The following is a 13,160-nucleotide window of genomic DNA, read 5'->3' as shown; positions in this document are numbered from 1 at the left end:
AACAATCTCTGGGCTTGCTGCATAACAAATACCAAAAATGTAACAATTTATAAATAAATGGATCACTTTCTGGCCATCGGATATTAGGCATGGACATATATACTGCGATCGTGATTTTCGAAAGCCTTAAATCGCTTTGCAAACGTTTATTATTGCCATTTCATGAGTCTCCCCATTCAGTTGAATAGAGTGTTGGACCCGGAAGCCGCTTCGCGTGACGTCACACTTAACAAGCGGATAGCTCTTAATCTTTCCTAATTGTACAGCACTTTGGATCAAATGGTAGTTGAATGAAAGTGCTTTATAAATAAAAGAAGGAAAGAAAGGTGAAAGGTGTGGTACCTCCTTATGCGCAGGCACATCTGTGAGGTGGGCAAGGCCTTCCACTTGCACATCTTCATCACTGGACTTTCCTGCACGGCTCTTGAAGGAGACACAAACACACGTCAGCAGGGTCGCAGATACTGCGGCCACACAGGAGCTTGTGTTTACTCACATTTTGTGCGCTCTCTTTCTGTAAATCAGTAAGGCTGTCAGGGCGAGCACCATAGTGATGAGAAACAGGGCAGCCGTGATCCCTCCTGTCAGGCCGCTTCGTGGTGCTGAGCGACAGAACATCATGGTTTTATCCAAACAACCCTCGATTCAACTGTTTTAAAGTGCCCCTGACATGCATTATAAAAGGTCATAGTTTGGTTATGGAAGTCCACAACGACAGGCTGACCTGTATGTAAGATCAAAAAACACTTTCGTTGTCGAAAATATGCATTTATTTGTACGCGATTACTCCGATAATTCCCATATGATTTGTTCAGTGATCTATTTTTCGTGATGCTACTCTCCTGTGATTGGTCTGAGGACCCAGTCTGTCGTGATTGGTCGACGATGTGCAGCTTAGGATGGAAACGAAACATCCATCTTGACTTATCAAGCGTTGAAGCAGGTGGCCATGATAGTATATGTGTGAGCTCAATGCAGGAAAGTACTGATACAGCACTGCGGTGTGGACACCATTCTTCATCATAACTCAGAGTAAAAAGAAATGACAACGAGTATTAAATTAGAAATGTAACTATTTTGAACTGTGGTGCGCACATAAGCTCATTATAGCTGCTCTGCTGTGTGAGCTCAAGCCATTGAAATGAATGGGTTTCATAGTGCAGTGCTTTCAGTGTCTAGTGTGAAAAACATGGCTAAAGATCTATTTGGAGAACGACCTGTGTTAATAACAAGTCCGTTCTGTTCTTTTGAGAGTCAATACCTATATACATGCTGCACTTTCAGATTTAAACCTCAGCTAGATGTTTACATTCCCTTAGAGCTGTGTTACACACTGAAGGAAAGAAAATCTTTAAAAATCCATAATAGAGGCACTTTAAACATCGGTAATAGCACTAAAAATAAGGATCGCAGTGTCTTACCTGATTGAGTTAATAAAGGGAGCGAGAGATAGGTGTCTGTATAAAGCGGGTGTGGAAATTCTCTGTTCTCTTCATCAAACAGTTGAGTGAAGGCACGGACGCTTAATCTGAGGAAATAAAGCATACAAATTTATTTATAACAGCACATCTTTTACATTAAGCTCAGCTTTCAATGAGGATTCCGCCATCACTAACTCACTCTCATGCTGTGTTCACACCAGACGCGGAACGCGCGGATAAATTGCGCTATTCGCGCATAAATTGCAGCGTGAACATTTGAGTATTCTCGCTTCATTCGCGCGCCAAACCCCGCTTCATTCCCGTGTCAAATTCACTTTAGAACAGATGCGGATTCACGTGTTGGGCGGGGCTTCTGTCTGCCCGGTGACTGTAGCTTCGTTGCTAAATGGCTAACATGGATTTTATGAGGAAAAAAACAGTGTTTTTGGGCTTTATGAAGACTGAAAAACAGCATCGATACGTTTAGGGTCGTGACTGAGTCCACTACATCCTTCCAGAGGTGCATCCAGCTCTGTGAGCTCATAAACTCCTCCAGAAACTGAACCTGGATGACGGGGACTTTCAGTGACGGGGTACTTCTGACTGAGCCAAGCCCAGTTTGATGAACTGTTGTCGGTGAAGGCTGGAGGATTTCCCCCGGAACACCGACAACAGGCGATACGTCACAATCACGCCCCACAAGAGCAAGCTCCTAATTGATTAACATAGTGCCAATGTCCGCTGAGTTCAGATTTTCGAATTCGAGTGATTTGCGCAAAACGCTCAATTAGCGCTGTGCCATTTGCGTGTATCGCGCCATTCGCACCACAACATTCATACAATTCCCGACATTCGCGGCGCGCCATTCACGCGTAACGCACCGCAGGATGTCTATTCACACGTTTGCATTGACTTAACATGTAAATCACTCACGCTTGACGTGGGTTCCGCATCTGGTGTGAACCTGTAACGGAGGCCAGCTAGTAGATGCTGTGCAGGTAAACCTCACTCCTCTGACCTCTAAAGGTGCTCTAGCGACAGACGCTAGAGGCCATGGTCTTTAGCCTCCTTGTTAGAGCAATCGACTCTCATGCGGAAGGTTGCAGGTTTGATACCAGCTCAGAGAGGATTGGGTGGCGTAGGACCGGTGGGGTTACATTGGTGCCGTGACCCGGATGGGAGTGAGGTTTAGGGGGGTGACTGTAACGGAGGCCAGCTAGTAGGTGCTGTGCAGGTAAACCTCACTCCTCTAACATCTAAAGGTGCTCTAGCGACAAACGCTAGATGCCATGGTCTTTAGCCTCCTTGTTAGAGCAACCAACTCCCATGCGGAAGGTCGCCGGTTCGATACCAGCTCGGAGAGGGTTGGGTGGCGTAGGACCGGCAGGGTTACAAACGCAGCATTATGAAGTTGGGGAAAGAATTGAGATGTTAGTCAGAATGTTCAGGCTAAAAAACAAATACTCTAGAGTTCTGAAAAAATAAACCATTGTACAATATATGTTTGATGCCCGTAAACATGTCATGTGAGAGGACATCAACAAAACAAATGGGAGCTCTGATGAAGTAGCGGAGCTGTTAGCAACAATGGAGGACTGATGGCGAACTAACAAGGTGGTAATCACGAATTGATCAAAGTACACGTCAACTCAAAGTCTAACTAATTAAACAAGAACAACGCAATAGGTGCCATCATGTACAAACCTCTTCTGTAGCCATATAATCAGAATCACATTTACATGGCGATGCCGTTCTGAAAAGGAAACGCTTTTTGTTTTTGTTTGTAAAACATATTGCATATAAAGGACAACCCAGAAAGACGTGAATACATAGACGTCTTGGCTGAACAAGGATTCATTTGGTCAGTCAGTAAAAATTTTTATGAACGACTATGAATGACTACACATGTGAAGTCTGTCGGACTATTTAGACGTCTGTTAGATTTTCACTGACAGCTTGAATAGCCTTGTTTTAGCCAAGATCTCTATGTTTGGATGTCTATTAGACGTCGATTAAACACAAAATTGCTTGGTGGCATCATTGTCAAAGTAATCCCCATTCAGCCCACAGTTTAGGGCAAGATACTGCATCAAATATTACACAAAAAAGTGGCATTACCGATACGATGTCCTGGATCTAAGGGGCCCGTCACAAAGATGTGATCCGTGCTGGATAGATTCTGGATCCAATTTGCAAGCTCCGCCCAAATGTTTCATTCCTGCTCCCAGGTTTATCTCGAAAACCTGAACCTTGCCGTCGGACCCCTCGGCACACGTGCTGTGAAAGTAGCCCGTCTGGTAGGCTTTGATGGAGTGGTTCTGTCTATAGTCCAGATAAGATGGCAGAGGATGTCTCTGTTCCGGCAAGCCATTATCAACATCTGTAAGTTGAACCAGACGTGATCAGCGAGAATTAAAAAACATTTAAACTCAATCGACAAAAAGAAACCGATTGTCTGAAAAGTGATTGGTACCATTTGACTCCGTGGCAATTATTGTGAAGTAGCGAATGGCTCCGTTAGCATCACTGAACCAGCTGCAGTTGAACTTAAACCGGATGGTGAAATGGGTGATGACCGCTGAATGCTCATTGACCCGTACGGTCACTGGTGGGACAGGGGGCCCTGAAAAACAAAGACTGACCTGCTGAGTTTCTGTGGTAACAACATGCGTAGGTACATCTGAGTTCTGTCATAGACACATCTGAGCTCTGTGGATTAAATCGAATTATAATGTGAATAGTGTTCAATTTCTTCCCTGCTGAAAAATCCATCTTAAACCAGCCTAGGCTGGTTGGCTGGTTTTAGCTGGTCGACCAGGCTGGTTTTAGAGGGGTTTTGGCCATTTCCGGGCTGGTTTTCAGCCATTTCCAGCCTGGTCTTAGCTGGTCAAGCTGGGAGATGACCAGCTAAAACCAGCTTGACCAGCTTAGCCAGGCTGGTCAAGCTGGTTTTAGCTGGATTTAGCTGGTCCCTTTCCAGCCTGACCAGCTAAGACCAGGCTGGAAACCATATATATACCATATATATACATACATACATACATACACATATATATATATATATATATATATATATATATATATATATATATATATATATATATATATATGTGTGTGTGTGTGTATAGGTATATGAGTGTGTGTGTGTGTGTATGTATGCATGTATGTATATATATATTTATATGTATATATATATATATATATATATATATATATATATATATATATATATATATATATATATATACTTTATATATATATATATATATATATATATATATATATATATATATATATATACATACATACATACACACACACACACACACACATATATATATATATATATATATATATATATATATATATATATATATAATACATATACACACACACACACACACACACACATACATACATATATATATATATATATATATATATATATATATATAAAGTATATATAAAGTTTTAACTGATCAATCAAGTAGTCTTGTTTTCTTTTTACCTTCTATCTAATTGTTTCTACTCTATCCTTTACTGCTATTTACTGCTCTATCCTCCCACTACATTGTTTTCGAGTGTCAAGGTTGTTCTGCCGTCACTTACTGTCGATCATAGTGATAACGCTGTTCTTTACGGTTGAGCTCTGCTTGTCTCCAGACATCACTGCGACGTAGATGGTGTAGTTTTTGAAGGGCTCCAGTCTGTCAAAACGCTGCGAGAGGGTGCGGTTTCCCAGCGTGTGCGTGTACACTGCCTTCCCAGAGCCCTGTCTGTGGCACTGCACAACAAAGCCGTCGAAATCAGAGTGCGGAGGAGTCCAGGAGCAGGACACAGAGGTGGAGCTCAGGGGGAAACAGTGGATGCTCGGAGCCGGCAGTGGAGCTGTGGAGAAAAAGAAGTTTGATGGAACACTATTTTTCCACAGTATTTCCGATAATATTTTTTCTTCTGAAGTCTTATTTGTTTTATTTTGGCTAGTATAAAAGCAGTTTTTAATTTTCTTTAAAACATTTTAAGGTCAATATTATTAGCCCCTTTAAGCTATATTTTTTTTCGAAAAACATAATTCTAAGGGCAAATAATCCTGACTTCAGCTTTGTTTCATTGCTGTAGTGATGTGAAACTGCTCAGAAGTGACCGATGTTGATAGAGGTGTACTCACGGGTTCTGATGGTGTGGTAAACGGGACAGCTGTAGGTTACAGGACTGTGTCTCTTCCCACTGACCGTGCGAAGGCTAATGTTGTAGAGCCGGCCTGGATGAAGTCCTTCGAGGATCCGCTGAGTGGGACGGAGATGAGAAATGTACAGTGTGTCCTGAGGAAACCACGTCACTTCGAAATCCTCATAGTCTCCTGTGTCTGGGACATGCCACTTCATGTCCACCGAGCCGCCAGAGCAGCTGACGGACACCGACGATGGCGCTGCAGGGACTGTGGTGATATAATGACGAGAGTCGTTTAGTTTCAGAACTGTTGTTCTTTGAGTTCTTCTACAGAAACGTCCTTCTTTATGGCAAAAATGTCTAAAAATCAATACATTATTTAATTCCTCTGAAAGCACATCAATCTCTGCTTAAAATCATTCATTTTCCTTCGGTTTAGTCTCTATTCATCAGGGATTGCCACAGTGGAATGAACTGCCAACTATTCAAGCAAATGTTTTACTCAGCGGATGCCCTTCCAGCTGCAACCCAGTACTGGGAAACACCCATACACACTCATTCACGCACACACTCATACACTACAGCCAATTTAGTTTAATTCCCCTATAGCGCATGTCTTTGGACTGTGGGGGAAACCAAAGCACCTGGAGGAAACCGACGCCAATATGGGGAGAACATGCAAACTCCACACAGAAATGCCAACTGACCCAGCCGGGACTCGAACCAGCGACCGTCTTACTGTAAGGCGACAGTGCCAACTACTGAGCCACTCTGCTTAAATGATGCTTTTATATTTTTGAACATTTATTTAAAGAACATGTACCAATGTATTTGTCACTGGTGTTTCCTAATTGTTTTGCAATATTAAAATGTTAATTTTATTTTTTGTTTGTGATGGGTAAAAACACTGTAACACCAGTAACAAAGAGAAGCAATGTTATACAATGAGAAACAAAATGTTATGCTGGGTTCACACCAGACGCGGAACGCGCGGATAAATCGCGCTATTCGCGCGTAAATAGCCGCGTGAACATTTAAGTTTACTCACTTCATTCGCGCGTCAAACCCCGCTTCATTCACGCGGCAAATCCGCTTCATTCGCGTGTCAAATTCACTTCAGAACAGAAGCAGGGCTTGGTTAACGCGGCGCGAATGTCTGCTGAAGTTCAGATTTTCGAACTCAAGAGATTCGCGCAAACACGCATTAAGCGCATCAAACGCGCAAAACGCTCAATTCGCCCCGTGCCATTCACCCGTATTGGGCTATTCGCACCGCGCAATTCGAGTCATTCGCGCGTATCGTGCCGCAGGATGTCTATTCGTGCGTTTGCATTTTCTTAACATGTAAATCACTCGCGCTTGACGCGCGTTCCGCGTCTGGAGTGAACGCAGCATAATGCTGTGTTCACACCAGACGCGGAATGCGTGGATAAATCGCGCTATTCGCGCGTAAATAGTCGTGTGAACATTTGAGGTTAATCGCTTCATTCGCGCGCCAAACCCCGATTTATTCGCGTGTCAAATTCACTTTTGAACAGACGCGGATTCGCGTGATGGGCAGGGCTTCTGTCTGCACCGTGACTCTAGCTTTATAGCTAAATGGCTAACATGGATTTTATGAAGAAAATAACAGTGTTTATGTGCTTTATCAAGGATGATAAACAGCATCGATACGTTTAGAGCTGTGTTTGAGTCCACTACATCCTTTCAGAGGTGCATCCAGCTCTTTAAGCTCATAAACTCCTCCAGAAACTGAACCTGGCTGATGGAGGTTTTCAGCGGTGCTTCTGACTGAGCCCAGCACAGTTTGATGAACTTCTTGTCGGTGTCTGCTGGGGGATTTCCTCTGGGACACCGACAACAGGCGATACGTCACAATCACGCCCCCACAAGAGCAAGCTCCTGATTGGTTAACGCGGCGCGAATGTCCGCTGAAGTTCAGATTTTCGAACGTGAGTGATTCGCACGAAATGCGCATTAAGCGCATCAAGCGCGTTTGCATTGACTTAACATGTAAATCACTCGCGCTTGACGCGCGTTCCGCGTCTGGTGTGAACGCAGCATTACAGTTCCCTCACAGTAAAGAAGGTCAGAGCAGTGAGCTAGAAGCTTAAAATGAAATCATGAACACTGAAAGATGAGGGTTAAAAAAGTTGAAATGGGGGTTTTTAAAATCAAAAGTAGACAGTCAACTTATGTTTTGCATTTTAAAATTACCGATTTGTGTTAAATGGTAACATCCTTTTTGTATTTAATGAAATGTTAGTGCTGCTGAGGTCCTAAAAGGACTCAAATTGGCTTTTTCTTGTCGACTTAGTCCATTTATTAATCCAGGGTCGCCACAGCGTAATGAACCGCCAACTTATCCAGCAAGTTTTTAAGCAGCAGATGCCCTTCCAGCCGCAACCCATCTCTGGGAAACATCCACACACACACTCATACACTAAGGACAATCTAGCTTACCCAATTCACCTGTACCGCATGTCTTTGGACTGTGGGGGAAACCGGAGCACCCGGAGGAAACCCACGCGAAGGCAGGGAGAACATGCAAACTCCACACAGAAACGCCAACTGTGCCAAGGTTCGAACCAGCAACCCAGCAACCTTCTTGCTGTGAGGCCACAGCACTACCTACTGCGCCACTGCCTCAACCCACATCCTGAAACTAGCATCTAAAAAACTTTGATTTTAATATTCAGCCCTGACCTGTGCGTCCTACTGCAGTCGTAGAGTTGCTTAGATCTTCGCTCCACGTCTGCACTGTAGCAAGGTAAAGTCTTCCAGCCACCAGACTGTGGAAGACCACTTGAGTGACCTCTGGGCCCACCCGCTGCTCTCTGCCGTCCACAGTCACCGAATACCCAGTCAGTCCTCCTGGAGCAGGAGTCCAGCTCAGCAGAAGACTGTCCGTCTGACCCTGATTCTCCACATGCAGCTCTGGGACTGAGGCCGGAGCTGAAAATACAGGAGGAAAATTAGATTACCACTTTACTTGAAGGGGGTGACTCATAAGACTGTCATCTAACCTTTATAATCATGATGTGACACATGAATGAAATTTTAAGCTCGCTTATGACAACTGTTATTCTCTTTCGGATAGGGAAATTCAAAGCTATAGTGGAGAGTCCACTTTCGTTCAGAAAGCCAATTGTCTGAAAGAGTATATAATCGGGCCAATGAAATGCCAATGAATTAGCAGCATTAGAATGAATTAGAAAGCTCGTTGCAATCAATTTAGCAATATAAGCACAGCGAGAGCAAGGCTGAGGCATCCTTTTCGCTTCAGAGACTTCAACAGCCTTCAAAGAGAGTCGATGATGAGGTTTCCTCCTGCTGATCTACAGCGATTTTGAGTAAACGAGAGCGGTCTCCCGGTCCAGAGTGTGATGCACGCGGCGTCAGACGGTCGAGCTGGGTTTTCTCCTTTGCCTGGCGTTCTTCGGGTCCGGTCCTCCAGGGTGGTTAAGGTGTTGAAACACGCTTGATGCGCCATTCTCCCTAACACAGAGATTTGTGCGTTTATTCAATCTGTCAGTAAAGTTACCCGCTGAGGCGAACTATGCAGAAATTCCTCCGAGGCCCCCGGCATTGACTCAGCGGAGGAGTCACTTGCTGGCCCGTTACATTGTAGGTCTGCCCTCTGGTCAGCTTGCGTTCTGGACACAAGTGCCTGCTATGCGCCATCCCCACTAGGCGTTCCCATTCAGTCACGGTGCAGTCCCCCCTCACAGGCGGACCTGTGTATTCCCTCTCCGCTAACCATCTTATATTCATATGCGTACTCCCCCTTTTCAGGGCTAGTACATATGCTCTCTTGCCGCCTTATCTCCCCATTGGTTAGCAGGTAGCCTCCGCAGCGTCCTTCCTATCAGGGCTGCACGCTTTCCCAATGTACTGTCATATTTAAATTCCTAAAAATGATTTAGAAACTTTTCAGGCTCCTTTTTGTGACTCCCTTCTATTGAAGAGGGATAAGTAAGGGCCAGGGATCTCGTTGGAAGACCGCGCCTCTAGCAGATGCAGGTGCGCTCACGCTTGCCTGGCAACCTCTCATCAGGGGCAGGTAAGGTGTAGTCATTATGGCGTTTTCCAGACATTTCCCCATAAGTGGATTCTCCTTTGTAGCATTGAAGTTCCCCATCTGAAGGGGAGCGCTCCAGTTACTAAAGTAACCCTCGCTCCCCGAGGGGGGGAACGAAAATGCTATATTCCATTGCCATAATGATTGTCCCTTAGCTGTGAGTTGAGTCTCTTCAGCTAAAAAGGATGCCTCAGCCTTGCTCTCGCTGTGCTTATATTGCTAAATTGATTGCAACAAGCATCAGCTGGGCAAGTTGATGCTGCCAATTCATTGGCCCGAATATATACAATTGGCTTTCTGTACGAAATCCCCATAAGTGGATTCTCCACTATAGCTTTTCCGTTCCCCCTTCGGGGAACAAGGGTTTCTTTAGTAACTGGAGCGTTATGCATATTTTTCTCAACCGTGTAATTTTAAATGCAAATATGGACATTATTGTTATGACAACATGACATAAACAAATACCTCACAACCCGTTTTTGTCTTTGTCGCAACAACTTGACTTGACCAAGACAACAATTTGTTATAATCATTGAAGCAATACAATTGTTCATATTTTTCTGGTCACGTTTGCAGTGGAACAAACTTGTCTTTAAACAGTTTTGATGCAAAAACCTCTAAAAGCCATTTGATATTTTCTTCTAAAATTAGCATTTTCACCAACTCTTGTGTGTTGGTGTCACCGACTCGGTCCCGGTCATTCCCCTCGCTGGCCAGCAGAGGCCGCCATCTCCGGACTTTTAGCATAACATCATCCAACTACACTGATTGCGCATACACCTGATCTGAATCATGTTAACGACCCACGTACCTCATATAAGCCGCACTCAAACACTCAGTCAGTGCGAAGTCTTGTTCAGCCCCGGCCAGCATTACTGAGCGTTATATCCAGCCTGATCTCTTGTGTACGACTCCAGCCTGTCTCTTACTTTGCTTCGCCTTCTGCCTGCCCACGACCCACGCCTGATACACGGACTCTGATTCTTGCTGCCTGCCTTTGACCCAAGCCTGATACACGGACTCTGATTCACGCTCGCTGCTCTCTACTCATGCCTGGTAACTCACTCTGTGTCTGTTCACCGTCATTCTTGAAACCATTACTACTACTGTGGATGTGTGTGTGTGTGCACCCAGGTGCATATTGTGTGTTTGAGTGAAGTTGTGGTTAATAAATACTGCATAATGGATCCCTCCGTGTCAGTCTCCTCGTTACAGTTGGCTCAGTAATTTTACATTTATATTGACGGACGGGTTCTTTTCATTGCCTTTTAAGCGACACAACCGAACAAACATAGAAAGTTGAGAAGAATTATCATTTCAGGAGAAATTTCAGACGGCATTTAGAGGTTTTTGCATCTGAACTCTTCATTTGTCATTAAAATATCTTATTAAAAGTGTTGTTGCTCTGTCAAGTCATTTTTAAGAATGTCGTTAATATTTAATGACATTTAAATACCAATTCAGCTTGTGTCACTGTAGTTAAAGTCATTAAATATTAAAGAGCCCCTATTGTGGGTTTTCATGAATGACCTTCCATGTAGTGTGTAACACAGCTGTAAGTGAAGTGAAATATCCAGCTAAGGCTTATGTAACGGCGTAAATAAGTGTGTTAAATGAATGCCTAAATGGGGACAGCGCCCTCTAGAGTGTGCGTGATGTAATAAGTGCGTGGAGTAGAGACCGCCCACAGCAGAGTTAAAGAAGCATTGCTGTGGGTAAGTTGCACGTTTCTAACAGGTGGAAAATGACCATTAATAAGTGTTTAAAACGCATAAATATTAGCTTTAATGTGACTTAATGTTTCAATGAATATGTTGGGACACTGTTGAGTTGTGTTTGGCGTCGAGTGTGCTGCTCAATTTTGAGTTTATAACGTGTTTATATAACGAGGCCTGATTGAAATCAATTTGTCTTGTGTTTCATATAGAGGTGGTCATTTTCTTTGATCCAGCAGCTATTTACACGCGCTGTCTGTCTCCATTGTACAGGTATGTGTTAAATGTTATAAATGAATTGTAATTATTTTTCTTCTTACTCAAAACGAGTTACTAAAAGTCTCCACTAGATGGGGAAGTTTCATTACTTTTGGAGTTGAATTGTATTGCTGTTACACTCAGTGATTGTACATTGAGAATTGTGATTCATTAATTTGTCATGTAAAATTCAAAGTGTGAAATGTTTTTCATATTCTGACTGTTAAAATTTACACTATACGATCACAAAGTTAAAAAGAATTCATTGGCATATAAAAAAAAAATATATAAAACTGTTTTAAATAAAACAGAGCAGAGTTAACGAAGCATTGCTGTGGAGGTGGTCATTTTCTTTGATCCAGCAACTATTTACACGCGCTGTCTCCATTGTACAGTGTACAGTAAGAAGACAGCCCAAGCAAGATCGTCACACTTACGTCTGAAAGTGGACAGTTTTTAAAACTATTGCTTCATCTAAAAAAAAAAAAGAGTCGACTATTCAGATAATTTGGCGTGACGTGGCTATGAAACATAAGCCCCGCCCAACTGTTGAGTGCGCAAACCAGGGGAAATTTAAACCTGCGGCCCCGCCCACTAACACAGCAGCAAAGACTGAATCCTGCAGTCATCATCACGAGTCATGAAGATGCTGTGCTTACCTGGATATTATTGGAAGTGTGAGGGAAATGGGCGATTCATTCGTTTGTTAAAGGAAGAATCAGAAAAGACTGATGTGTGAGACTTGTGAGACGAAAGGACAGACGATCTACCAGGGGGTGCGTGTAAAATAAGGCCAGTTTATTAGGCACAAAGGCAGCCTGCTGCAGCTGAGGAGGAGCGCTGTTGAGCGCTACAACCCCCTGGCTAGGGATGTGATCTTTGGGCAAAGCAGAGTACAGGTAAGCCCCGAGAACATTCAACACTTGACTCAAGAGGTGCCACAGCAATAATTATAAATAGAAACGATCTACAGCTAATGAAAGATAATGGATGAAATCAGACCTGGCCCGTGACACATTTCATAAGCGCAAGTAAATTGTGCCTCTTCGTTTTCTCCAGCTTGCAAATGATGCATTTAAATGATGTTTTGGTACTTGTAACCGCTTGTGCTGCGTCAGGTTAACTCTTTATATTCTCATATCGTGTCTAATGTCACGTTGAAACGCGACACATGCCGCTTTGTTTACGGATTTAAAGCTTGAGTTTGTGAGCTCGCGTTCCGTGCCATTTGCCGTTGCTATGGCCACCGTCAGCTGTTCCTACACACGTGCAGCGGTCAAGATTCAGAAAAGTTCTAGTTTTCCCTCTCGTGTGTATTAATACTGAATGTGTGTCACAGTTGACAAACCACGCTGGGCATATTACTGTCTGGTGCTGAACGCTGTCGTCCAATCACAACAGGCTGTCACAGGTCCAATGGGGTTTGGGAACGAATGAATCACTGAACGATTCATATGGGATAATTAGATAAAATAAATGCAGATTAAAAGACCATGAACGTGTTTTTTGACCTTG

At 43.5% G+C, this 13,160-nt stretch overlaps 2 protein-coding genes across 6 annotated transcripts in view; both read right to left on the bottom strand.

The window, feature by feature from the left end:
* rab3ip (RAB3A interacting protein (rabin3)) overlaps positions 1-13,160 on the bottom strand; it is an 847,807-nt gene that overhangs the window by 596,453 nt on the left and 238,194 nt on the right. The window lies entirely within an intron of this gene.
* Positions 1-13,160, bottom strand: part of ptprb (protein tyrosine phosphatase receptor type b) — a 95,272-nt gene that overhangs the window by 28,666 nt on the left and 53,446 nt on the right. For all 4 annotated transcript variants that reach the window (XM_009299538.4, XM_021474899.3, XM_021474898.3 and 1 more), the window contains 8 exon segments: positions 8,298-8,546; positions 5,590-5,859; positions 5,031-5,309; positions 3,895-4,044; positions 3,540-3,801; positions 1,422-1,528; positions 497-602; positions 343-423 (listed from right to left, as the gene is read on the bottom strand). In XM_009299538.4, coding sequence (XP_009297813.2) covers positions 343-423; positions 497-602; positions 1,422-1,528; positions 3,540-3,801; positions 3,895-4,044; positions 5,031-5,309; positions 5,590-5,859; positions 8,298-8,546 — 1,504 coding nt within the window.

The sequence above is a fragment of the Danio rerio genome, chromosome 4 (assembly GCF_049306965.1).
Source record: "Danio rerio strain Tuebingen ecotype United States chromosome 4, GRCz12tu, whole genome shotgun sequence".
Taxonomy (NCBI): Eukaryota; Metazoa; Chordata; class Actinopteri; order Cypriniformes; family Danionidae; genus Danio; species Danio rerio.
Note: the sequence above shows the minus strand (reverse complement) of the source record. Positions and strands in the feature narration are given on the sequence as shown.